Source organism: Peromyscus californicus, unplaced genomic scaffold (genome assembly GCF_007827085.1).
Source record: "Peromyscus californicus insignis strain IS unplaced genomic scaffold, ASM782708v3 Scaffold_4__1_contigs__length_199733344, whole genome shotgun sequence".
NCBI classification, from domain to species: domain Eukaryota; kingdom Metazoa; phylum Chordata; class Mammalia; order Rodentia; family Cricetidae; genus Peromyscus; species Peromyscus californicus.
In genome coordinates this window covers 76,382,893-76,408,449 of record NW_026294562.1, presented here as the reverse complement: position 1 = coordinate 76,408,449, position 25,557 = coordinate 76,382,893, and the positions used below count along the sequence as shown (strand labels likewise).

The 25,557-nt window shown below is 51.8% G+C and overlaps 3 protein-coding genes across 3 annotated transcripts in view; all 3 read right to left on the bottom strand.

Annotated features, from left to right (window-relative positions):
- Mvp (major vault protein) overlaps positions 1 to 19,196 on the bottom strand; it is a 29,736-nt gene extending 10,540 nt beyond the window's left edge. Inside the window, exons 1-5 of the mRNA XM_052714658.1 lie at positions 18,926 to 19,196; positions 8,306 to 8,464; positions 7,986 to 8,181; positions 1,413 to 1,536; positions 1,157 to 1,288 (exon numbers count right to left, since the gene is read on the bottom strand). Of these exons, the coding sequence (XP_052570618.1) occupies positions 1,157 to 1,288; positions 1,413 to 1,536; positions 7,986 to 8,181; positions 8,306 to 8,464; positions 18,926 to 18,927 (613 nt within the window). The 5' untranslated portion in view covers positions 18,928 to 19,196. The remainder of the gene's footprint in view (positions 1 to 1,156; positions 1,289 to 1,412; positions 1,537 to 7,985; positions 8,182 to 8,305; positions 8,465 to 18,925) is intronic.
- A 110-nt stretch (positions 19,197 to 19,306) lies between these two features.
- Pagr1 (PAXIP1 associated glutamate rich protein 1) lies at positions 19,307 to 21,705 on the bottom strand. The gene is made up of 3 exons (XM_052714667.1): positions 20,740 to 21,705; positions 20,496 to 20,578; positions 19,307 to 19,717 (listed from the first exon to the last, which is right to left on the bottom strand). The coding sequence occupies exons 1-3, from the start codon at positions 21,210 to 21,212 to the stop codon at positions 19,518 to 19,520; spliced, it is 756 nt and encodes a 251-aa protein (XP_052570627.1). The 5' UTR covers positions 21,213 to 21,705; the 3' UTR covers positions 19,307 to 19,517.
- A 123-nt stretch (positions 21,706 to 21,828) lies between these two features.
- On the bottom strand, positions 21,829 to 25,449 carry Prrt2 (proline rich transmembrane protein 2). Its single transcript, XM_052714666.1, has 4 exons — positions 25,284 to 25,449; positions 23,691 to 24,639; positions 23,171 to 23,303; positions 21,829 to 23,015 (listed from the first exon to the last, which is right to left on the bottom strand). Exons 2-4 carry the CDS (start codon positions 24,579 to 24,581, stop codon positions 23,005 to 23,007), a joined length of 1,035 nt encoding a protein of 344 aa, XP_052570626.1. The 5' UTR covers positions 24,582 to 24,639; positions 25,284 to 25,449; the 3' UTR covers positions 21,829 to 23,004.
- Positions 25,450 to 25,557: the final 108 nt, after the last annotated feature.

Here is a 25,557-nt window from a genome sequence, read left to right as displayed (position 1 = left end):
ACCCTGGGCAAGGGCTTCAGTCTTGCCATGCAGAAAATGGGACAGCAGGCTCTCACAGCTGTCAGGGGCCTAAATAAAATACCATCCATCATTTTGAACCAACATCGGGTCGATGTATTTGAACATCTCACTTTTTGATCTAGAACCAGGTAAGAGGTAGCCACTGCCCACAGTTTAGGGTAAAGAGTGGGGAGGGTAGCTGGGTGTGGTGGCACACTTCTTTAATCCCAGCACTCGGGAGGCAGAAGCAGGTGGATCTGTGAGTTCGAGGCCAGCCTGGTCTACAGAGCGAGTTCCAGGACAGCCAGGGCTAGACAGAGAAACCCTGTCTCGAAAAACCAAACAACAATGCACTTATAATCCCGCAGTCAGGAAGCTTAGGCAGAAGGGTTGCCGTGAGTTTGAAGCCATCCTGGACTACATGATGAATACCAGGTCAGGGCTACATGAGACACTGTCTCAAAAACAATAGACCTGGGCAACCTCTTACCTGGCTCAGAGGTTAAGAGCACTGGCTCTTCTTCCAGAGGGCTTGGGTTCAATTCCCAGCACCCACATGGTGGCTCACAACTGCCTGTTACTCCAGTTCCAGGGGATCAGACACCCTCTTCTGACCTCCATGGGCACCGGGCATGAAAGTGGCGCACAGACATATATAAAACACTCATACATATAAAAATAGGGTGATGATATATTTTTTAAAATCAACAATAAGGGGGGGTAGGAGGAGGTGGGATCTGTGGGTGGTATGTAGAGTGAGTAGAAAATTTCTTAAAGAAAAATGAAAAAAGAAAGAAAAACCAACAATAAGAACAAACAATGAAAGACAGAGACAGGCCGGGCGGTGGTGGCGCACGCCTTTAATCCCAGCACTCGGGAGGCAGAGCCAGGCGGATCTCTGTGAGTTCGAGGCCAGCCTGGGCTACAGAGAAACCCTGTCTCGAAAAACCAAAAAACCAAAAAACCAAACCAAAACAAAAACCCCCACAGAGACAGACAGACAGACAGACAGACAGACACACACACACACACACACCACACACACACACACACACACACACACAGAACCCTGCCCAGGCCTCACATGATTCCTCTTGCCTCCCCTGCAGGGAGCCCTTCCTGCCCACCCAGCAGCAGTGCCCGTTGTTGACCTCACCTGTCACCCTCTCCTTGCCTTCCCTGTCAAAACATTCCTTGCGCGCCCTCAGCCGCAGTGCCTGGTTCTGTTTGATGACTGTGGCCTGAATGATCTCCACGACCTCCACTTCCTTCCGGGGGATGTAGGTGCCTGGGGAAGGAGGAGGAAGCCAGTGCCCACAGTCAGAGACATCAGGGTCACTGTAGGAAGGCAGGGTCCTGAGGACAGGAAGCCCCGGCCCAGACACAGCTCAAGAGACGGAGACGTAACTCACCAGGTCCCTCAAACAACCACTCGTCCCCTGCCATGATCTTGTCTCCATTCTTATCCTCAAAGTCCAGCAAGGCCTTAAGATGCAGGGCAGTGTTGGGCAGAACCACCTGCAGCGGGGTGATGTCCTACAAGGAAAGGGTCATGCGGTGTCTGAGCTGTGATCCCAGGGTTCAAACCTGATACTCTGGAGATCAGAGTCCACAGCCTCAGTCTTTGGGAGGTCCACACTGCTGTGGATCAAATCGGGGCCGGAGAATGCTGAACCAGTACTCTATCACTGAGCCACACATCCAGCTCCACAGCATCCATCTTGGTGCATCTCCATTAAAACCACAGTGGAATATATAAGGTAGGGGTGGGCCCAAGGCCATCTGATCTGAAGAACTAGTGAGGAGGTCACCACTGAGGAGCCAAGAACACTGTCATCTATCGAGGACAAGAGTGAGGAGAACTGGTGGGAGAATCGGGGAGACATCAGGAAGCTGAACAAGGACAATTACAGGACCTGGTTTGCACGGATGCTCTAGAACAGCAGTTCTCAACCTGGGGGTTGTGACTATCACGTGAATATATTCAGGAATATATCAGATATTTACATTACAACACTTAACAGTGGCAAAATTACAGTTATGAAGGAGTACTGTGGGATGGTCTGTATGTCAAATGTGTTGCTGATTGGTCAATAAATAAATCACTGATTGGCCCATGGCCAGGCAGGAAGTATAGGCGGGACAAGGAGGAGAATAAACCTGGGAAGTGGAAGGCTGAGTCAGAGAGACACTGCGAGCCGCCATCAGGACAAGGAAGATGTAAAGTACCGGTAAGCCACAAGCCACGTGGCAAGGTATAGATTAATAGAAATGGATTAATTTAAGCTGTAAGAACAGTTAGCAAGAAGCCTGCCACGGCCATACAGTTTGTAACCAATATAAGTCTCTGTGTTTACTTGGTTGGGTTTGAGCGGCTGTGGGACTGGCGGGTGTCAGAGATTTGTCCTGACTGTGGGCCAGTCAGGAAAACTCAAGCTACAAAGGAGTAATGAAATAATTTTATGATTGGGAGTTACTACAACATGAGGAACTGTATTAAAGGATCGCGGCGCGGTGTTCGGAAGGTTGAGAACCTCTGCTCTAGAAGAAATTTGAAAGTACAAATGTAAAGCTGGGCATAGTGGCATGAGCCTATAACCACAGCACCTGAGAAATGCCAGCAAGAGGAGCAGAAGTCAAGACCCTCCTCAATTACACAGCAAATCCTAGGTCAGCCTAGACTACTGAGACCCTGTCTCAGAGAGAGAGAGGGGGGGGGGAGAGAGAGAGGGAGAGAGAGAGACAGAGAGAGAGATAGATAGATAGAGAGAGAGAGAGAGAGAGAGAGACAGAAAGACAGAGAGAGAGGGGGGGGAGCAGGACTATAGTAAGTGCTATACAAAGCAGATTTTAATCTTGTGGCATTGCTTTCAGTTTGCCTCATGTTCACAGGATTCCAACCAGCAGGGAGGGGAGGACTTACAAAAACTGACCAACTTGAAAGTTTGTAGAAATGTCTTTACAAAAACGACTCGATTTGGTCTTTGAAAATATTCTAAAACAGGCAGGAAAGAAAGAGGTTCAGACATGTTGGGGGTGGGGCAAGTCCACACAGCTGTTGACAAATGGAGTCAACACATGAGCCCAAGTAATGCCCGCGTTCCCCATGACAGACTGGCCTGGGCTGCAGAAGGTGGGCCGTCACTTTACCCCCTGGCCTCACACTGGACTGGAGAGAGGCAGACCCCATAACAGCTTCTGTCTAGCCTAGGCTGTCCTCAAATCACCACCTTCCTGCCTCTGCTCCCCAAGGCACATGCCAGCACACCTCAGCGGCACTTCCTGTCTGCTGCATCACAAAGCATGGTGTCTCCCCGCCACGTTCCCCGTTCAAACTATTAGGATGACAGTAACACCTTCCTAACAGTCCACTGGCTGCCCGCACTGATTCTTTCCAGTTTGTCCCCCATGGCCCTGCAGGTGTTTAGTTTGGGCACCTGGTTACCCAGTGATGTCCCTAATCAATACTGAGAACACGGAAGAAGAGAACTGGGGGGTTCGGATGTCTGAAATGAGGCTGTTCTAGAAGAGCACTCCCTGCCGCAGCCAACAGTCCTGTACGTCAGCCCTGAGTGGTTAAGGACACAGGAACACGGGGGTGCACAGGAGGCTGAGGACAGACTATGAAAGCAGCAGGGACAGGGACAATGTGGACACAGGCCGGCCTAGAACTCCTGCCTCTGCCTCTCAAAGGCTGGGATGACAGGCAGGTACCACCACGCCTGGCTTGTCTTAGGGCTTTGCCAGAGGAAGTTCAGTGGAGTGGGATGTGGAGCCAGAGGGGTTTGTGAAGGAGTAACTTAGAGACATCAAGCACACGTTGCTAAGAAAAAGCGGACAGGAGAAAGAAAGCCATAGACAGCTGGGAAACAGATCCACAGGCCAATAGTAAAAGCCTTCAAAGAACTAATGTGCACACCCTCCCACCTGGCAAGTCTCATTAGTTTCTAAAAAATCTGGGGGAAGCCAGGTGCAATGGCACACTCCTTTAATCCCCACACTTGGGAACCATAGGCAAGTGGATCTTTGCCTTCTGACCAGCCAGGACTACCGTCTCAAAATAAAACAAAAATCTGGGGGAGCTGGAAAGGTGACTCAGTGTGTAACGGCACTCACAGCTAAGCCTGACCATCCGAAGTTTGATCCCTGGGACCCACAAGTTATTCTCTGAGCTGCACATGTACCCTGTCAATTCATGCTAACACACACACACACACACACACACACACACACACACACACACACACACACCATCATCACCATCATCACCATCATCACCATCATCATCATCATCATCATCAACATCATCATCAAATAGTCTGGTTTTTTTTTAAATACCTGGAGTTGGATGTGGTACTATAGATCTGTAATCCTAGCACTTGGGAGCCTGTGGCATGAGGACTGCCACAAGTTCAAGGCCAGGGTGGTCTACATAGAGAGTTCTAGGCAAGCCAGGGTTACATGGTAAGGTAAAACCCTGTCTCAAAAACAAAGCAAAAGCAAGAACAAAGGAGCAAACAAAACAAAAGGGAAGTTGTAGGCCAAGCTGCTCTCATGGCCACGGCTAAGGAGGAGGCTGAATCAGAAAATGCCCCTCATGCCATCAGCAAATGCTGCCAGCCTCAGAGAAGGTGGCAGCATGGAAGAGTGTGAATAGTGACTGAAGATGGGAGGGCCTTCTCTGTGACAGCCCAGCACTCCTGGTCTGAGTGGGAGAGGATGGACCATCTCTGGGAGTCTGTAGGGGAAGGGGGTGAAATTGAGGCAGGTACAGGCAGCTTTGCTGCTGAGGCCCCGGGGTGTAGTGGGTAGCCATTCCAGCTTTGATCTGGAAGTTCCAACCCCCATTGAGACTTCGGCAACTGTCTACAAGGCGGGGCCAAGGGAGGGGCCTGGGGACCTGAGATCTGGATGGGCCTGCGCTCTCTCTGTTCCGGGACCCTGGATGGTGGAGGTGGCCCAAGCAGAGCTCCAGAGAACACCGCTGGAATGCGATACACCTTCCCCAGACCCTGTGACCTACCTATCCCTTAACTTGTAAGTTACACCATTAAATAAATCTCCTTTTAACTACGTGGAGTGGCCTTAATAATTTCGCCAATATTTGGCGCCCAACGTGGGGCAAATTCCAAAGGCCTGGGTGGCTCCCACCCTCAGCCTCCTCCCCGGCTAGCGGGGTACCTAAACCCACCTACAAAGTTCCATATAACCAGGGCACGCCTACACGGTTCCATTCCCGAAAAAGGGAGCAGCTAGTCCAGTCTCAGTTCCCTAGCTTAGCCCCGAGACCAGCGAAAGAGGCACTCCCCGGCTTCCTGAGTGCCAGCGCCTTCCTGAGTGCCAACGCCAGCTCCGGCTCCCGCCATCTTGACTCCAGCGAGCTGCAGTCAGCCAAGATCACCAGCAGGCCCTGCTTTGGAGCTGTACCAACGCCACCTGCTGGCTGAAAAGTGCTACTACACCCTCGAAAACCACAAAAGGTAAGCATATTGTTTCAAGTAAAAGTACCTGACAATTTTACACCTTAAAATTGACTAACAAATTTTGAGTAATTCTTGTAATATGGCTGACAACATTACCTCACAAGAATTTAAAAACCTTTTTGCCTGTATGATGAATGACATCTTCCTGGAAATATACGACCTTCCTAAGGCATATCTGGCCTGTACCATTTTGGCATTCATCGTAATAATTCACACAGTGTTCAAACACTGGTTTAATAACAAGAACAAAGATGAGTCATTATTGGGACTGATACAGGCTTTAAGAGAGAGCAATGAAGGCTTACAGAAAAAGATTCTCTAGCGACCAATGTACTCTGCCAAGACAGGGTAAAATGGTCTTTCAGAATTCCTGCTTCTGAAAATGGTCTGTCAGATACTTTAGGCCTGTAGACAATTTAAATGCACCAACAATGCTGAGAAACATTATGTGACTGTCCAGGCTGCCAGCTGTCTCTGTCTACTCTTGCAAGATTCCTGAAAGTTGCTTGCATCCATCTACCATTTCTCAGGTACCATTATATTCCTTCTCAGGTCTTTGATGGGACTGAAGACTAGCAGTTATAGTTACAACTTAGTAGATAGAACATATTAAGTATTAGATTCAGGTTCTTTAGGATAGGACACCTTTTGGAATGATCTTTGTAACGTGCCATTTACCTATGCTCTATACTTCTCTGGACTTTAGTATGTGTTTCTTGCTTGATATTGTTTGCATTGGTTGTAGTTCCATCTTATCTAGGTCATTATCCCTCATTATTCCTGGACAATATTTGATAACCATTCCTTTGTATATAGTCTTGTATTAGGTTAGAACTTTCTTATTTAGACAAAAAGGGGGAGATGTAGTGGGTAGCCATTCCAGCTTTGATCTGGAAGTTCTAACCCCCATTGAGACTTTGGCAACTGTCACGCCTACAAGGCGGGGGTCTGGAGACCTACAAAGGAGGCGCCTGGAGACCCGAGATCTGGATGGGCCAGCGCTCTCTCTGTTCCGGGACCCTGGATGGTGGAGGTGGGCCAAGCAGAGCTCCAGAGAACACCGATGGACTGCAATACACCTTCCCCAGACCCTGCGACCTACCTATCCCTTAATTTGTAAGTTACACCATTAAATAAATCTCCTTTTAACTACGTGGAGTGGCCTTAATAATTTCGCCAATACCGGGACTTCTGAAGATCTGTTCTCACTACTTCAAGCACTCCTCACCCAGGGCGGGACTCAGCTAGTCAGAGGTGAGCAAGCGTATAGATTTTTATTTGTTTGTTTTCTTTTCTTTTTTTTCTAGACAGTGTCTCACTATGTAGCCCTGGCTGTCCTGGACTCCCTCTGTAGCCCAAGCTGGCCTTGAACTCACAGAACTCCACCTGCCTCTGCCTCTGAGTGCTGGGATTAAAGGCATGTGCCACCACTGCCCTGCTTCCACTCAGATTCTTTAATGATTGCTGTCTTAATCATTTCTCATTATTTTTAGTTTCATTACATTTTTTTATTTCTCTTCTGTGTGTGTGTGTGTGTGTGTGTGTGTGTGTGTGTGTGTGTGTGTGTGTTGATGTGCATGAATTACCATGCACGTCTGGAAGTCTGAGATAACTTACGGGAGTCAGTTCTCTTCCCACCTCAGGTCTGGGGGATGGATCTCAGGTTGACAGGCTGATGCAGCAAATGCTTTTACCTGCTGCGCCATCTCACTGACCCCTCATTATTTCTCTACATCCTCCTTCTCCCCAGCTGTGTGCATCTCTACGCTCTCCCGGAGTCATGCTATTAGGCACTCAAGAGCGAAAGGCACTGATTAGGGCTGGTGGATATAGAGCACTTGTCTAGCATACGCAATGCCCTGAGTTCTATCCTTAGCACAGCAAAAAGGGGAAAATTTAAAAGTGAGCTGGCGAGATCGCTCAGTGGTAAAGGCGATTGCTGCCGAGCCTGATGACCTGAGTTCAACCCCAGGACCCACGTGATGGAAGGAAAGAACTGACTCCTGCAAGTTGTCCTCTGACCTCCACGTGCCATTGGTAGCATGCATGCACACCCCAGCCCCCAAATAAATAAGTAAATAAAATGTAATGATAACATAAAAGGCACTGGTCTGTAGAGAAAGTCAGTTTAAAGGTATAAAACACCATGCAGGCAAAGGTAGAACTATTAAAGAAATGGCAGTAGATTCCCTTGCTTGGGAGCTCAGGCTGAGGGCAACATGGATGAGGGTCTGGCTGTGATGATGGTAACAGTCACAGGCATCTAGGGATGGATCTTGTGACGTGAGGGTAAGTCTGTCTGAGGTGTGTGTGGAGAGCAGGGCAGTGGGGGTGAAGGGGCAGTGAGTCAACTTTGCCCCGGGTGAGAATCCATAAACATCCCTCCTCCTTAACCCCGCCCACAGGCCCTTTGTTTTCCCACGGGAGGGCAGCAGGAGCCCCTAGCAATAGCAAGCGGCAGGGCAGGCGGAGAGTTGGCTCGAGGAAGGAAAAGCCAAGTACCTTTTCCAGCACTTCCCCTGGGTACAGGGGGAAGGGGTCCTGGGCCAGTCGGATCTCTTGGTCAGCATGGCGAAGCCGAACTTGCCCTGTGGTGTCAAATAACACCAAGCTCTGGGCGTCCCGGGACACAGGGTTGGCCACTATGCAGTAGTGGCGTGGGGGAACTGTCACCATGCGTACCGGGGCAAATAGTACCCTGTAGTAATGTAAGAAAGGGTGTGAGGACCAGGGATGCTGTTCCAAAGGACATAGTAAGTCACCTAGGCAAGGGTCATTCCTGCCAGCCAGGCTCTCCTCAGCTGGGACAGCTCTACACCAACCTCTCATTGTCCTGCCGGATGTAGGTCTTTGGTCCAACCTCCACACGGGACACATTGCTGTTTTGGTCCAGCACATGGATGTAGTGGTATGGGGGGATGCGGATGATGGCCTCTTCAGTTGCTGTGGTTGCCATGGTGAATCCCACGCCCCGGGAAAACCTGATTGCAGCATGGAGAAGGACAGGTAGAGAAGACAAAAGATAAACACAGGGCATTTGGGACAAAGCAGGGCAGTTCAAAGATGGCCTCCCCTCTCCAGCTCCCCCAATCATCCCCTTCTTCACCCTACTCCCACTTCCTCCTCCTCTTCTGCTTTTTAAAAAGTAAAATATTTTATTTTATGTCATGTGTATTAGCTCGCATGAATTTATGTGCACCATGTGCTTGCATGCAGGAGCCCTTAGAGTGAGCCACCACATGGGTGCTGGGAACTGAATTTGGGTCCTCCTCAAGAGTAGTAAGTGCTCAACTGCTGAGCCATTGCTCCAGCCCCTGTGTGTGTGTGTGTGTGTGTGTGTGTGTGTGTGTGTGTGTGTGTGTGTGTATGCTTTATATATATGGATATATATGATTTACTTTATGTGTATGAATGTTTTACTTGGATGTATGTATGTACACTTCATGTGTACCTGGTGCCCCACAGGGGTCAGAAGAGGGTATCAGATGCCCTGGAGTCAGAGTTAGAGGTGACTGTGAGATACCCAATGTTGGGCGCTTGTTGGAGCCCATTTAGGTTTCCTGGTGACTTTACCCAGCAGGACGGCATAAGGGGATGATTGGACCACGGGCCTGAGTACCAGGTGTGTGAAAGGGTCTACACTTGGCTGTGTCTAGCAAGGGGGAGGTCCTTTGCCCTGCCCCTTGGCATTTTTTAAAAGGTCCTTCGGAATAAAGTTCTGGGCTGGTGGATAAGGATCCAGGCCCTCCCGAGGCTATCCTGTGTTTCTATCTGTTTCTCTCCTCTCTATTTCTATCTAAATCTTATTCCTCACTCCTCAAGAGTTCCTGGGGTAAATAAATGTGGGAGCTGGTCTCCCACAGGTGCTGGGACTCAAACTTGGGTCCTCTGCAAGCATTCTTAACCTCTGAGCCATCTCTCAGTGCTCCTCCTCCTCCTCCTCCTCCTCCTCAACTCCTCCTCCTCCTCCTCCTCCTCCTCCTCCTCCTCCTCCTCCTCCTCCTCCTCCTCCTCCTCCTGCCTTGCCCCCACTTCTGAGATAGTCCGGCTCTATAGCTTAGGCTGACTCTGAGCTCATGGTCCTCCTGACTCAGTCTCTTGGAATGAAGGCCAGCTCTGCCTTACCTGCTTCTCCTTTTCTTATCCCCATACCAGACCTCACCTCTGCTTGCTTCAGTTACCCACAAAGCCCAGAGGTACTGCCACCTTTCCCTCACTCCAGGCCACTCCCTCCACACACTACCTGTAGATGGAAGGTTCCCAGTTCCTAAGGTGCACCAGGCAGCCAGGCCAAGCTGAGAGAGCAGATCACTCCAGGAAGCAACTATGCAGCTTTGTCCTGCACACACCAGGGAGCCATGGCTCTGGGAAGCTTGCTGGCTCTTCCAGGGTCAAGCAGCTTTTTATTCCATGACTCAGGAAGGCCTGGCTGTATTCAGACGTCTGTCTGCACCCCTCCCCCTTCCGAACAGGCAAATGGTGGTACTTGGTATCCACCCACTCCATTTTTTTACCTTTGAATCCAGGTGATTTCACTCAGTGCTTGGCTTATTTGTGAACGTTACACACCCTTATCCCTGCCCATCTTTATACCTAGCACCCCTTGGACATTGGACAAGTCCGTCGAGTCAGAAAAAGGCAATTAAGTTTGCTTGGCAATACAGAGCCTTGACCCAGAAACTATACCTGAACTTTCTCCTTCCTCCCTCCCTCCCTCCCTTCCTTCCTTTCTTCTGAGTGTGTACACACACACACACACACACACACACACACACACACACACACACACACGTGCCTGTAGAGAACACAAGAAAGCTTTGGATTTCCTGGAGCTAGAAACACAGGCAGTTGTGGGCTGCTTATTATCAGTTGCTGGGAACAAAGTCCTGTCCCTGCAAGAGTAGCAAGTGTTCTGAACTGCTGAGCCATCTCTCCAGAGCCTGGAAATATTCTGTCTTCTGTCTGTAGACTAGCTATATGTGCTTCTACTGAACATCTGGAATGTGGCTAGTGCATCTGAGAAAATAAAGTGTTGCTTTTTTGGGGGGGATAATGAATCTTGTCATTTAGCGCAGACTGGTTTTAAATTCTCCGTCTTCCAGCTTCAGCCTCCTGAGTGCTGGAGTTACATGCATGCTCCACCATGCTTGGGCAAACCATTTTTGCTTTTTTCAGTGTTGAGAATGTGACCTTTGTGCTTCCTTGCACAAGCTGGGCCAAGTGCTCGACCACTGAGCTGCACTACATCCTGCCCTGGTCAGGGTTTTGTCAACTTAACATAAGCTGGCGTCAAAAGGGAAGAACTAAAGAACTGCAATCGAGAAAATCCCCATCAAACTGCTTGTGGGCAGGCCTGTGGGGCAATTTCTTGATTGCTAATTGGTAGAGGAGGGCCCAAGGCACTGGGGACAGTACCACCCCTGGACAGGTGGTCCCGGGTGGTTAAGAAAGTGGGCTGACAGGCGGATCTCTGTGAGTTCAAGGCCAGCCTGGGCTACCAAGTGAGTTCCAGGAAAAGGCGCAAAGCTACACAGAGAAACCCTGTCTCGAGAAACCAAAAAAAAAAAAAAAAAAAAAAAAAAAAAAAAAAAAAGAAAGTGGGCTGAAGCCGGGCGGTGGTGGCGCACACCTTTAATCCCAGCACTCAGGAGGCAGAGTCAGGCGGATATCTGTGAGTTCGAGGCCAGCCTGGGCTACAGAGAGAGATCCAGGACAGGCACCAAAGCTACACAGAGAAACCCTGTCTCGAAAAAAAAACAAAAACAAACAAACAAAAAAAAAGAAAGTGGGCTGAGCAAGTCACCAGGAGCAAGCCAGTAAGCAGCATGCCTTCATGGCCCCTGCTTCAGGTCCTGCCTCCAGGTTCCCTGCCCAGACTTCCCCGATGATGGAGATGATGGAATCTAACCTACAAGATGTAATAAACCTTTCCCTCTCCCAAGTTATGTTTCTTCATCATGTTTTATCACATCAACAGAAAGTAAACTAAGACACATCCCCAGGAAAAATTTTTATTTTAATTTGAGGGGCTAGCAGTGTGGCTCACCAACAGAGCACTAGGCCCAAGGCTCAGTCTCCCACATGGGAAAAAAATTTAAATTTTAATTTGAATAGGCCATTGTGGCTGGCTGATGCCATTTTGCATTTGGATACTATAGCTCTAAGTAGCTGTGACTTAGATAGAGACCATGAGTCATTCAGGGTCACACAAGATGAGGTGTTATTGGGACTAGAGCCCTGAGGCAACATTTGATTCTTTTAAAAAATTTTTTATTATTGTTGTTACGATTTTGAATTGTTCTGACAGAACTGAGGATTGAATTTCACAAATGCTAGACAAACTCTTTCTGGCACTGAGCTATATCCCCGGCTGGTCTTTTCTTTCTCTAAAGGTAATTACAAACACTGGCAACATTGGTTAGGGACCTGGATTCAGAAGCCTTGGGTTGAAGCAGGGATGTGGCTCAGGTGGTCGAGTGGTTACCTATCATGCCTGAAGCCCTGGGTTCGACTTCTAGCACCACATGGACTGGTGTGGTGGCTTCCATCTGCAGTCCCAGCACGCAGAAGGCAGAAGAGACTCAGGAGTATAAAGTTACCTTTAGTCACACAGCAAGTGTGAGGCCAGCCTGGGTTACAGGAGACCCTATGTCAGGACAAAAAGACACCACCAAAACAAACCACACAGGATGAAAGGTTTTTGTTTGTTGTTTGGGGTGTGTACAGGTGCGTGTGGAGGTCACCCTGGGGTGTTATCTTCAGGTGACATCTACCCTTTTTTTTGGGAAAACTGTTAAATTATAAATTTTATTTAGCAGGTACGTGTGCCGTAGCGTGCCTGTGGAAATCATAAGACAACCGATGGGAGAAAAGTTGGTTCTTTCCTTCCACCGTGTGGGTCAAACTCTGGTTTGTCAGGCTTAGCAGGAAGGACCTTTGCCTCATCTCTCCTGTCCCACCTTGGTTTGTTTTTTGTTTTTGTTTTTGAGACAACCAAACTCCTCTCAGGAGGACCTGTGGCTTGCCAGCAGGCTAGCCGGCCAGCCAGCTCCAGGGCTTTGTCTGTCTTCACATCCCCAGTCGGGCGACAGTCACAGTGTTTAGCTTTTATTTAGGTGCTGGGACCGAACTCAGGCCCTATCCCTTGAACGACAAGCACTTTAAACGGAGTCCTCTCCCCGGCTTGTCCGCTTTGCTTCCCACAGGAGAGGGACACAATGTCACTTGTGCTGGTTAACACCGCCAACTTGACAGTGTCTACAGTCACTTAGGAGACAATGCCCAGGGCATGGCTATGCGGGAATTTTCTAGATGAGGCTCACTGACGTGGGAAGACCAAGCCCGACCATCACTCCAAGGGCTGGGGGCTCACACTGGATCAAAAGGAGAAAGCAAGCTGAGCTGAGCAGTGGCATCCGGCTGTTTCCTGATACCCAGTGGGTACCGTGTGACCTGTTGCCTCAGAATCCTGCTGCCATGCCATTAGGCATGGTGACTGCAACCTCAAACGGTGAAAAGCTCAAGTCCTTCCTGAAGCTGCTTTTGTCCTTGTGACACACACAGGAACTAACACACTGCCTCTTTCTTTAACATGACAGCCATGTTGGGATTTGACCTAGACGTTGTCCTGAGCTCCTTTTCCACAGGAGGCTAAGCTCCCTACTTCTCAGGAGGGTAGCTTTTCCAGTCTCAGAGATCGACTTCTGACTTCCAGACTCTGTGCCTACTCTCATCCTTCTGCCCTGAGCCCTCCTAGCTCATGTGACTGCGCTTTGCCTCTATGCTAACTGCTCCAGGATATGAAATCGGAGCCCTGCTCGAGGAGAGCAGCGTTCAAGACTCCATAAGGTTGGGGCCACCTAAACTGTGACTTTAACTCTCCCTAACTTTTTTTTTTTTTTTAATTGGTTCTCTGTGTAGCCCTGGCTGTCCTGGAACTTGCTCTGTAGACCAGGCTGGTCTTGAACTCAGAGATCCACCTGCCTCTGCCTCCTGATTGCTGGGATCAAAGGTGTTTGCCACCAACACCCAGCTCCTCTCTTTTGATGGGTGACCTTAGACAAGTCCTTTGTTCTGTTATCTGCCTCCTCAGTTACAAAATTGGGATGACTGACGGTCTTTTCCCAGCACTGTGATGACATCTTTGTAGAGAAAGCACCAGAGCCAAGCCTGGCTTTTCACCAGTATAGGAATAGACACCGCCCAAGGCCCAATTTTCCTAAGGCAGTGAGGGGTGTGGCTGGGGCCTCCTTCCCCACCTGGCATTAGGGCTTAACTCTCACTTGTCTGTGGGTGAGGAAGGAGCTAAGTCTTGCACCAACCTAACCCAGCCCTAGAGGCACAGCAATGCAGAGGCTTTCCCACAGTTGAAGCGTCTCTCCAGGGGCTCCTCTGCAGGTCCATTGAAAGGAAGAAGGCCAGGAAACCAGATGGGACAAGAGGAAGGGCCTGGGATGCCAGCAGGGTTTGGAAGCCCCACCCGGAAGAAGGGTACTGTAGAAAGTCTTCTGAGGTGGGAGTAGCTACCAGGCACAGCCTCTATTGGCTCCTCATCGTACAATGCTCCACTACCCAAGACTGAGGCCTCTCCACCATCTGTCACCCCAGCTGGGAACAGTCAGGGGGCCTGAGAGCCTCTCCCAGCTCAGTGACTCAGCAAGAGCCTTCCTCAAAGCTAATCAGGCTAGGTTCCGGCTTTGTTCCGAGGCCAAGCCCCTGCTTCAGTACAAGGTTCCATTCCACTTCCCGGTCCACTCCCTACCATGCCCACAGCTGTGCCCTGCACTAAGACCACCAGTCAATTCCCTTGGAGCCCGCATGGCCCTTGAGCCCCCAACACTGTATTTGTGACAAGTCTCGGACTCTCGTGGCTTACTAGATGATATGTGCAGTTAGTTCCAGCTTTTTATTTGTTAAGTCAAGGGCCTCAAAAGACAGCGGTATGCTGGGTGTGGTGGCACTTGCCTTTAATCTCGGTATTTGGGAGACAGAGGTGGGAAGGTCTCCGTGAGATGGAGGCCAGCTTGGTCTACATAGTGAGTTCTGGGCCAACCAGGGCTACATAATGAGACCTTGTCTCAAAATAAACAATATATAAGCCAGTGATAAAGGGCTCTTGGATATGTCTGTGTGTGGGTATGTGCATGTGAGTGCTGCGAGTTGAACCCAGGTCCTCTGCAGGAGCAGGACCAGCTCTTAGCTGCTGAGCCATCTCCCCTGGAGGCTCTTGAAGCCCTGTAAATCTGGGGATTTGGATTTGGGGGCACAGGGTAGGGTCTGAGCACCGAAATTTTCCAAAGTTCTCACAATGTCTAAAAGACTGAAAGGCCCTCTGGAGGTGAAGGTGACCCCACTAGTTCAGGCTAGCCTGGGTCACACAGAGCGATGTCAGGGTGTGGGGGAAAGCTGGGTCCAGGGGATCATGCCTGTCATCCAGCATTTAGGAAGTAGGAAGGGAGGGACTGCAGTTTGAAGGACTGAGTTAGGTAACAAGTTTCCCGGTAGCTGAAGGTACAGTCTGACACTATCTCAAACCTCAACAGAACCAGGTGTGCTGTTAATTCCACGGCTTGGGAGGCTCAGGTAGGTAGAGATCTCTGAGTTCGAGGCCAGCCTGGTCTATAAACAAAGTTTCAGGGCAGTCAAGGCTACACAGGGAAACCCTGTCTCTAAGAACCAAAACAAAACCTCAACAGCAGGAAAGGTCATTCTGTCAGGGTTCTGCCATCGCAGCCTCGGCTCTGAACCACCACTAGCAACGGAACTTCCTCTGCGGGACGGAAAAAGTGGCTATCCTGAAGCTACATGTTTGGGGGGGCGGGGAACTCATCTTTTTGTTTGTTTTTTGAGACAGAGTTTCTCTGTGTGTAGCCCTGGCTGTCCTGGAACTTGCTCTGTACACCAGGCTGGCCTTGAACTCACAGATCTAAGGCATGAGGACCAGGAACTTGAGGCTGGTTAAGCTTTTAGGATTTGAGCAGCAGTTCAGCTGAGATCCATTTGGATGAGGACACAGAGGCTTCCAGTCTGAGGAAACAGGATCAGCTGAGGAACTGGCAAGGTGAGGTGGCTGTGGCTTGTTCTGCTTCTCTGATCTTCCAGCGTTCACCCCAATACCTAGCCTCGGATTTGTTTTTATTAATAAGACCTTTTAAGATTCATGCTACACAGATCCAACTGCCTCTGCCTCCTGAGGCTTGCACCACCACTGCCTGGTGGGAGGATCCATCGGAAGCACACCAAGTTCAACAATCAAGTCAAATCAAATCAAATCAGACTGCATCTGGAGTGCAGAGACTTGCCCTCCTTTCTCTGGTGGGTATCCGCTCCAGGGTAGCACTAAGGTGACTGTGAGGTTGAGTGACAATGACCCTGAATCCTAATCTGCCTTCAGGAGAACGACACCCCGACCCTTTCCAGCCTCATCCCGGCCGTGTGGTAGCATTCTGGTTTGAATAGCCTCTCTCCTGTGGCTAACAGTTCCAACTGCCCAGCGTCATGCTGACGTCACAACTCGCGCATTTTCTAGTTTAAGCACTAACACTACCGAAGTTCACTTTCCTGCCTTCTCTGATAAGAACCCTTCTCAGGTTTATTCCAAAAATAAACCTGTCCCCCCACCAACCTGGAGCCTCCTCATTTTCTTTTCGTTATACACACCTCCCAGTGCTGAGATTATAGGCCGGTGACACCACAGTCAGAAACTTCATTCATTTGCCAGTCCCTCCCCTGGCTAGCTTCAAGTAGCTCCCTTTGTCCCCAGCTCTGCTCGCTGGGTCTGGACAGGGCAGACAGTGAAAGTGAAAGCAGTGCCCCAGCCCAGCCACGAGATCGCTGTCCACTTTGGGTTTGAGAAAAGGTGAACGTTCAGCACAAGCAGGCACTCTCCCTCCGGGACCTCACCTTCCACCGTGTTAGTTCTGGGGCTTGAACTCAGGTCATCAGTGAGGCTTGGTGGCAATCTGGCTAGCCCCTCTTAAAGAAAATCTTAACCAACCTAGGCCTGGAGTGGCAGACTACACCCCAATACTGTAGCACAGGCATGCCAGACTAGGGAAGGCCAGAATGAGACCCCAGAAGAAGAAACTCTTAATTAACATGAACTGTGGCCCAGCTAGGCCACTTTGTGATAGGGGACAGCTCGGTGGCCTCACCATGTGCCAAGCTGCTCTGCCAGCCCAGAACTCTGTCCCCAAGATGTTACAAATGAATGCCAGTTGTCAAAGGTGAAGTGTGTAGACTGGAAGTGGGCTTGGAACCTCTGATCGAGAGACAAGTTTTCTCTCCTGGACAAGACTTGCCTGGGACTTCTTTTTTTAACTTTTCTCAGTGTGTGTGTACATGTGTGCAGGTGCCCATGGAAACCAGGAGAGGTTATCAGAGCCCATGGAGTTAAAGCACTCGTGAGCCTCCCAGTGTGGGTACTGGCAACCCAACTCCGATCCTCTGAGCAGCAAGCCCTCTAAGGCACAGAGGTATCTCTCTAAGGCCCACTTTGGTTTTTAAGAGGAGTCTTATTTTACTGGTAGGCTAGCCTTGAACTCCTTTGTTTCCCGAGTAGATGGGACCAGTGGCTTAAGCTCTCATACCTGGCGTCTGGCTGACATTTAATCCTATCCATACTGTCTCCCAGGCCTTACTTAGGATCTGTAGGATCAAGGTTTACAGGAAAATTCTGGAACTTGTATCTGAGGCATAACCCTCACCACCAACTCCTACTTGGAACCCAACCCACCACGTTAAATATCTTTTATTGACTCATTGTGGCCTAAGATGCCAAGGTCAAGCTCAGTCATTCTGCTCTTGAAGTAGATCAGGCTTGCCCTGGGTCATCACTACGGCAGTATGGCTTGCGAGGCCATGGGACATAGAGGATATGGGTGGGGCTGTTGCTGTCCAGGAAATGGCACCAAGGGACATTCAAAGGTGAAGGTTTTCTATAACCTGAGCCAGTGACCAACCTCTGCTACACAAGAAGCTGAGAGTATGGCACACACCACAGGAAGTCTGAGCACCCAAGCACTCAAGGTAGTAACTGTCTTGCCCAACTGCCCCACCTCAGAGCAGGGTGGATACCCTATGTGCCAAAGGTATTGGTAGAGAGTTTCCGGGAGAGCCTCTCTTCCCTGTCCCAAGGGTCCTCAGGCAGGAAGCAGAGGGCATTAGGAACAGCTGCCTCAACCACCTTCTCCTACCAGAGTTGGGCTCCAGCCAGAGTTCCCAAGTCCCCAGAATCTTAGGCTGGTTGTCCATTTGAGCTTACTACTGTTCACGTCCTCTTCCCCCAAAGATGCCTGTTCTCACTGAACTCTGCACCTTTTGCAAATTAAGCTACTCTTATGATCATCCTGCTCGCCAGTTCTCAAGTGAGTGGCCAGGGCCCATAGTTGGCACAGCCCTGCACAGGGCAGCAGGAAAGCCTCTACAACTGACAGAGAAGGGAATCGAGGGGGTCAATTCACATGCCCATCATTCAACAGAAAGCAGAGCCCAGGTCCCTGGGAGTAAGGGCAGGGAAGTAAGACCAGAGATGGAGCCTGAATGGAGGCTGGAACGTTCGCTAATTGGCTTTTGTTATTTGAGACAGGATCTTATGCTGTCGCTCAGGCTGTGGTGGCACTATGTAACTCAGGCTGGTCTCAAACCTCTGGAGACCCTCTTGCCTCAGCCGCCCAAGTGCTGGGATTAGAGGTGTGAACTGTGTCTGGCCAGGATCCCCCGTTGGTTTGTTTTTTTAAGGAAGTGTGCTAGGGGCCAAAAACAGGGTCTGAGGTATGCAGTTACTCGCAACACTGAGTCACACCCAATCCATCAGTTTGCAGAGTCTCCGCCTAAAATACATGAAACTCCAGGTTCGATCCCCAGCACTGAATAAAACTGATAGTGGTGGCATACATCTATGTCAGCATTCATTCAGGAGGCGAGGCAAGAGGAACAGATGTTCAAGGTCATCCTGGGCTACACAGAGTTAAAAGCACTTAGGAAATATGAGACCTTTTCTCATAAAAACAGAAGTCAAATAAATAAAACAGAAGCAAAAAGATGGGGGGGGGGGGTCTCACTATGTGTCTAAGTTGGCTTGGAGCTCCAGGGCTCAAGGCATCCTTCTGCTTCAGCATCCCAAGCAAGTAGTTAATAAATGTGTGTAACTGGGCCTGACAAAAGGACCCCCTCACCTCCAATCTTCTGTGAGATCCTGATGTCGGGAGGTTGGAGGTGTTGGGGGATGAGGACATGGCAGGGTGTTTGAAAACCCAGAAAACTAGAAAGTGAAACCTCCCAAGGAAGAGCTACCAAGGCCCTCCTTCCTGCCCTTTGTGGCTAAGGCGTTACTGCCCCAGAAAAGCCGCTGGAAAGCAGGAGCACTAGAGAGCCAGTGAGGCAGACACCGACTCCTGGACTGGAGTCTGGGAGTCCCGGCAGGGTCGCGATGCAGTACTCACATTTAGCAGTGTAGCTGGCTGCTGCAGGCCCGCAAGTCAGGAATTCCCCTCACCAACACCAGGGATGACTTCCCGAAAGGGCTGGGCAGGCAGGGGCGGAGCCTGAATATTTAAAGGGCCCTGCAACTGGATCTTTTCCTCCTCTGGGGTGCAGCTCCAGACACTGCAGTTCGGTCCATACTCAGCAATCTGCTTCGGTACTAAATGGTGGGACTGGACTGAGACTAGAAAGGGTCAGAGGACCTAACGGGAGGGGAGGTTGGTCAGATGATGGCTGGGTACACCTCTGCCCTATCTGGCTTCAATATTCCAATGTGGAGGAATACAGTTCTGCCTCTGCCCAAGTGAGAACAATTGCCTGGGTTCAGTGGCAGTCTCTGCTAAGAGAAGATCATTCTGCATCTTTTATTAGACTCAGCAAATCCAGCTCAGAACTGCAAACAGACATTCAACAGAACACACACTTTCCTGCAAGGCACTGAGCTGTGAGCTTGAGGCTTTTTCCTGTGACAAGTTCCCCAGAGCCTGGGCTGGGAAAGGCTGGCCACGCCCAGTGGAAACAGTCTGCACCTGTAGGCCATGGCAGCACGAGTCAGTACTTCCGCTGCCGGGGAAAGAGGCTATTCCCCGAGGATCGGAGTGGAGGGCTGGCAGGGCTGGGGCTCTCTGAGTCTAAGCTGAAGAGGTCTCTCCCAGTCCGAAGGATCTGCTCTTCTAGTTTCTTATGTCGCTTCATGTCCGAGAGGACCTTATCCAGACGGGCCTCACGTTTCTGACTCCGGGCTGAGCTTCCTAAGGTAGAAAACGGGACAGGATTGAGGTAGTGAGTACCTTCCACCCCTACACTTATAGATCTTGTTGAACACATGCATTTTGGGCCTCAGCACAGAGCAGCTAATGCTTAGGGCTGGGCCACACACAGGATGACGGCACCCATAATGCTATGGCTACTGAACATACCTAGCGGGGACACACACACACACACACACACACACACACGCACGCACGCACGCACGCACGCACGCATGTACGCAAAGGTCCTGGGGCACTGGGGTGGGGACAGAGGACACACGACTCAGATTCTCCCTGGACATGCTCTTCCTCCCTGTAACAGAATCCTCTGCAGGACCACAAGCATAGAAATGACAGGACTTCACTTAAAAGGACCGCTCTGGCTGCTGAGACCAGCAGCAGGGAGACCAGTCAGAACTGTGGAAACCGTCGAGCAAGAGAGAGCTGGGGTTAAAGGTAGATCTGCAGATGCAGAGCTAATGGAACTTGACCAGGTGGAAGAGAACTCAAGGAGAGTGAATTCTAGGAAGTCACGTGGGCTGGGATAGCGCATCAGTTCTTGGTGATGTACACAGCACTACACAATTGTGTTCTAGAGAATACTGACCAGGAGGCTTTGGACTTCTGGCAATAAGACGAAAGGAACAGGAAACTTGACAGGAAGAAGGTCTGTGGGTCTCTTACAGGGAAGTAGGCACTGACCTAAGCCAGAGATACCCTGCCCCGGTGTGTATGCTCCTTCCTGTACCTCCCATCAGTTCTTCCCTCCTACTCGTACCTGGCGTACGTCTTCTGTCAATCAGTGAGTCCTTTGGTGTCATTGGCTCATCATCAAAGTCAAATTCTGTAGGCATGTGCGGCCTGAGAGAGGGTGAACAGAGAATGAAAGGGTGAGGGAGGCCCTCCCAAACGCCTACTGGTATACCCCAGCCTGCTGGTGCATCCTTTCCTGCTCTTCCCTCCCTCCAGTTCCTGTGCTCAGGAGATTAGTCCCGGGACAACGTGTAAAGTTATGGCCTCACTTTTCCTCCTCCTCCTCTTTGGCCTCTGGCTCCTCATCTGATCTCTCCTCTTCACTCTGGGCTTCAGGAGTAGGCGGCCGGCGGGGCAGGATCTCCGCTTGAAGCTCCAGAGTACCTTGGGCAGCCAGCAGTTCGTAGAGTCGCTGGATTTCGGAGGGCGGGGGCATCCAGGACTGCCCATTGGCCGGCAGCTCCACCTCCTCATCGCTGCAGGGCACGCACCAGTCTTCGGATTCTCCCTCGGCGCGCTCGTCGCCCGCAGCGCTGGGAGCGTCTAGAGCCTCCTCGGCCCTGGATCCCTCACGCCCGGCCTCCTCCTGACCTCCTTGCCCCTCTTCCTCGGCCTTACTAGCCGAGACAGAGGGACCTCCGGTGTCCTCCACCGCCAGAGCCTGGAGGCCGGAAGTCACTTCCCCTTCTTCAGACAGAGGCGCCGCTGTGCTGCCTGCAATGGTTCCATGGCCCAAGGACATAGAGTACTAGAAAAGCCCAGCAAAATAGGGGAGTCTGGAGTACCAAACCAGGGCGCCTCCCCCCGAAGGGCTGAGATCCACTGGGGTGTACGAAATCTCCAGGCAGCCCAACACTGACTGCGGCCACGGCACCGTCCCCAGGAGGGGGCGCTCAGATCCCGGCCCGGACAGACCCCACCCCACGGATCCAAATCCAGAATCCTGCCGTTCCCGGGGACCCGCGGAAACCACGCTCGGAGACGGAAAGGGAGGGGCCTGCTTTCTCGCTTTCACATCGCCCTCTCCAACACCTGGACGGGAGTCATTTCCTTGGACCTCGCAGACCTAGTTCGCGTCCACTCGGCGGCGGTACAAACCTGGAGCTAAAACCCGCCTCCCAGGCTGCGCACGGTCGCAGCACGCAGGCGCAGAGAAATGGCGCGCGGAGACTCCACTGTAATCAAAGCTACTCGAAAGAGGAAACAGGAGGCTTGCGCATGCGCAGAGAGGCCCGTAGGCATCGCTAGCTTCGACCCACACTAAAGATGGCCACTGCGGCAGCGCATGCGTATTTCGCCCACTAGGGCCTGCCAGAAAGCAGTCCCTTGACTGCAAACCAACAGAGGGACCAACTGAGGCGAGTCTCATGCATTCTGTTTATTGGTGTTTTAGAATCATGCAGCATTCAGCATACAAAAAGGGAGACTCAGTTTGATTTTTTAAAGGAAGTTTAGTTTCCCCCAACTTTTTTTTTGAAAGAAAGGAAACAAAAAACCCCCACCAACTCCGAAATGCATCACAGCTGGCTCCCTGCCTCCTCAGAGGGCTGTCGCGTGCAAACCTCCCTCATCCTCTCAGAGAATAATTACAGAGCTCCCCCAACCCTCTCTCGCTCCCCGCAGCTGAGAACTTTGGTCCTTTTTTTTTTTCCCTCTTTTTCTTTTTTAATTTTACTGTCCACAAAGCAAGTGAATGGCCCAAACTCCTCAGACCTTCAAACAAGAAACGCTGAGGTCAAAAAGCCCAAATGGGCAGGTCAACTCAGGCTGACCCTGCGGCCGCTGCGGCACTCCTTCCTCCCCTGATGTTCAGAAGGAGGACTCCCACCCTTGTGCAAGTCCCCCAGGTGAGGCCTGGCTTGCCAACTTTTCGACCCAATAGGCACCTTAGGGATTGGGGTCGGAGTACGGTCTGGGCCCGGGTGGTCCCCAGTAGAGAACAGTCAGAGCCTCTAGCTAGGCAGTCCTCCCTCAGCCTGACCTAATACTGCAGTTTTTGCAGAATAAATGGCGGCAGAGAGTGAAGATGCTCAGGGAAGCTGAGAAGGGGTCAGGGGAGGGGCAAGGGGAAAAGATGGGAAGGAAGGGAAGAAAAGAATGGGCTAGGTACCAAGACAATGAAAGGTAGGAGGTCAGGGTTAATTAAGGTTCAGAGGATTCCAGAGGCAGGAAGAAGTGCTGGGGGTGGGGTGGGGTGGGGTGCTGGGAGAGATGCAGAGGTGCAGAATACAATTTAGATGTTCAGGAAGGCTTCCAGAAGTGCAGAGAGGTTTTTCAGAGTGCAGGGTTGGGGAGGTCAAGAGGCAGGAGGGGAGATTCGCAGGCCAAAGTGCAGGGAGAAAGGGAGCCTAAGCCTGGCAGGGGAGCCTGGCAGGATGCAGGAGCAGGGAAGAGGCTGTAAACAAGGCTGCTCAGGCTCCCTTGGTCCCTAGGGATGGGGGCCAGGGCCATGGACTGGGCTTCCCCCAGGGTAGGGATGGACCCAAGACAGCTCCCAACAGGAAGAAAAGTCTTGGAATGCAGGGCAGAGCCCCTCACTTATACACTGTGGGAGAGGAGAGGGACAGACAGACAGGGAAGGAGACAGGGAGACACAAAGGAACAGGGAGGACAGACAGGAGAGAGCAGGGTCAGGGGTTAGTAAAGCTGCCCTTGTCAACCCTTCCACTCCTCCCTTTCCTGTCCCCGACCCCCACTCACCGCCCAAGTTGATGACGCAGGAGGCGATGATGATGAGGACCCCCCCTACCAGCGCCACGATGCTTAAGAGCTTGGCTACTCGGCCCAGACGCTGAGCCCCATCCACGTCCCCCTGCTGCAGGCTGTTCCGGGACTGGGGTGAGGGTGAGGGGTTTGGAGGTATCATGGCCCAGGTCAGCAGGAGCCAGCCCAGCAGGGACCAGGTGAGAGAGTCCAGAGGAAGGAGGTCAGCCCCATGGGGTTAAGAAAGGAAGGAGGATTGGGAGTGCAGGAGGAAGAGGGCACAGGTCAGCAAGGTTGTCTGAAACACCTTTCTCCTCCCCTCCCGCCTGAAGGGGTTAGGGCAGGAGTGGCTTGGAGGGTTAGATCCTGGGGAGAGGCAAGCAAAGGCCCAGCAACCGGGCAAGTGGGATCCATGCAGAGAGAGGTGAGGGAAGGTGTCGTTACTGGGGCTCTATTCTGACACTGGCAGGAAGCTGGGAGCCACAAAATGCCTGGCCCAGGGTCCCTTGGGGCTCACCATGACGGCATAAGCGAAGGCCACAATGTTGACAGGCCACATGGGGCAGAAGCAGGACAGGATGGCAAGGATGATGTAGTCCCGAGGTTTCTGGGTGCCATCACCCCCTTCCACCCCAGGCCCCGCCAGCTGGGAGCTGGGATGGCGGCTCAGGCTCCCTCGAGGAGACCCTGGATGCCCACTATGACCCCTTCCTTTTCTGTCCTCCTCGGCCAGCTTCTGGAGCACCCGGGGAGGGGCCCCGTTGGCTGGTGCTGTTTTGGTTGAGGGTGGTGAATGAGGCTGGGGGGCTGGACCCTCTTCCCCATCGCCAGCCTGAAGGGGAACCACCGCTCCATTTTCTTGCTTTTCGCCTATACTCTCTGTCGGGACCTCAGTGGCAGGGTCCTCTTGGGTGGGGGCCTCTGGCTGGAGGGGTAGCTTAGGAGCAGGCTGGGAAGTTGGCTGAGGGTCTGCCTGGGTGTTTAACTGGAAAGCAGGCTCTGAGATTGGCTCAGGAGGGGCTGCAGACTGCTGCTCAGATCCCTGATCTGCTGCAGCCTCTTTGTTCACATCTGGTTTGGATGCTGGCTCTTGGCATTCGTCTTTGGGGCTGGGGCTGGCCTTGGGTTCTTCTCCTGGGTTTAAGCTGAGGTCTGTGGCCTGGACTGTTTCTGGGGCCTCAACTGGGGTCTCTGTGGTTTCTGGGGCCAGCTCAGCCTTAGGTCCTGAGTCCACAGGGGCTGCCGTGATATCTGGGCCTGACTGAAGGGCCTCTGGCTGGTCTGGAATCTCTGCTACAACCTGGACAGGACCGAGTCCAGCTTCAGAATGGCCAGGTCCTTCTGTCTGGGTCTTGGAACTATCTTCTACCCCCTTCATCTCAGAGACCTCAGAGCTGCTGGCTGCCATCTTAGAGAAGGGAGATAGGAGAGGGCCCGTGGGGAAACAGCAGTGCCACTGGCAGATCCTGGAAGAGGAGGAGACAGTCTTGGTGAGGAGGGAAGAGGGGCTGGCATCACCACAGGCCGAGGCTAGCCTGTGCTGTCCCTAGGGAGAGGAGGAAAAGTTGGAGTTTCCTTTGCTTTGAGGTGGGACACCCTTGGTGGAGAAGTGTTCTACCTCACGTCTGCTTAGAGAGAGCCCTGGGAAGATAAACCCTTTTCTAAACAGAACCGCTCGAGGTCTGTTCCTGGATCCATCCAACACACCCAACAAGATCCAGACTCTCAGACCCCACCTCGAAGGTACCCCGGCTCATCAAAACCTGTGCATAGAACAGACACTCCAACAGACAGACGGACAGACAACCCCACACATTCTGCTCCTTTTGTACCCTTCCCTTCTTTTCCGGGCACCACCTGAGCAGTGCGGGTTTTCTTGCTGCGCATTTGGGCTCAAATGCCCCCCTTCCTCCCCGCCCCTTTCTGGAGAGACCTGGCATCATCTTGTGCATCCCTTCTCAGCCCTTCTTTTAGGGGTTCCCTTGTTGCCTTCAGAGAAGCTGAGGGGGAGGGGATCCTCTCCCGATGGCATGGCGCACCCAGCACCACCCTCTAGTTCGCCTGGCACCTGCATTCCCATGCCACCCAGCTGTCTGTCGTCCACTCCTACCGGCGGCCTCAGTCCGTCCCAGTCTCATCCGCTGCCAGCCTCGGGACTGCTCCTACGTCCCGCCGCCACTGCCGCTGCAGCAGCCGCAGACCGGGAGGGAACAAGTCTGTGAGCAATGAAGGGAGGCGGCGGATCTCCCCTCCTTCTCCTCCCGGTTTGCTCGGCCCTTCTTCTCTGGTCCCCTCCCCTAAGCTGCACTGCTGCCGCGCCGCCCCCGCCCCTAGCACGCCTCCTGCCCCTCCCGGACAGCCCAAGGGAACCTCGTGCCAGGCCC

Bases quoted from the DNA above. Each gene is read 5' to 3' on its own strand.
- Prrt2 (XM_052714666.1), bottom strand. From the start codon at position 24,581: ATGGCAGCCAGCAGCTCTGAGGTCTCTGAGATGAAGGGGGTAGAAGAT. The intron at 23,304-23,690 runs GTGAGCCCCAAG...CCCTCACCCCAG, and splicing joins CCTTCGCTTATGCCGTCATG to TCCCGGAACAGCCTGCAGCA.
- Pagr1 (XM_052714667.1), bottom strand. From the start codon at position 21,212: ATGTCCTTGGGCCATGGAACCATTGCAGGCAGCACAGCGGCGCCTCTG. The intron at 20,579-20,739 runs GTGAGGCCATAA...ACCCTCTCTCAG, and splicing joins AAAGAGGAGGAGGAGGAAAA to GCCGCACATGCCTACAGAAT. The intron at 19,718-20,495 runs GTACGAGTAGGA...TTTCTACCTTAG, and splicing joins TGACAGAAGACGTACGCCAG to GAAGCTCAGCCCGGAGTCAG.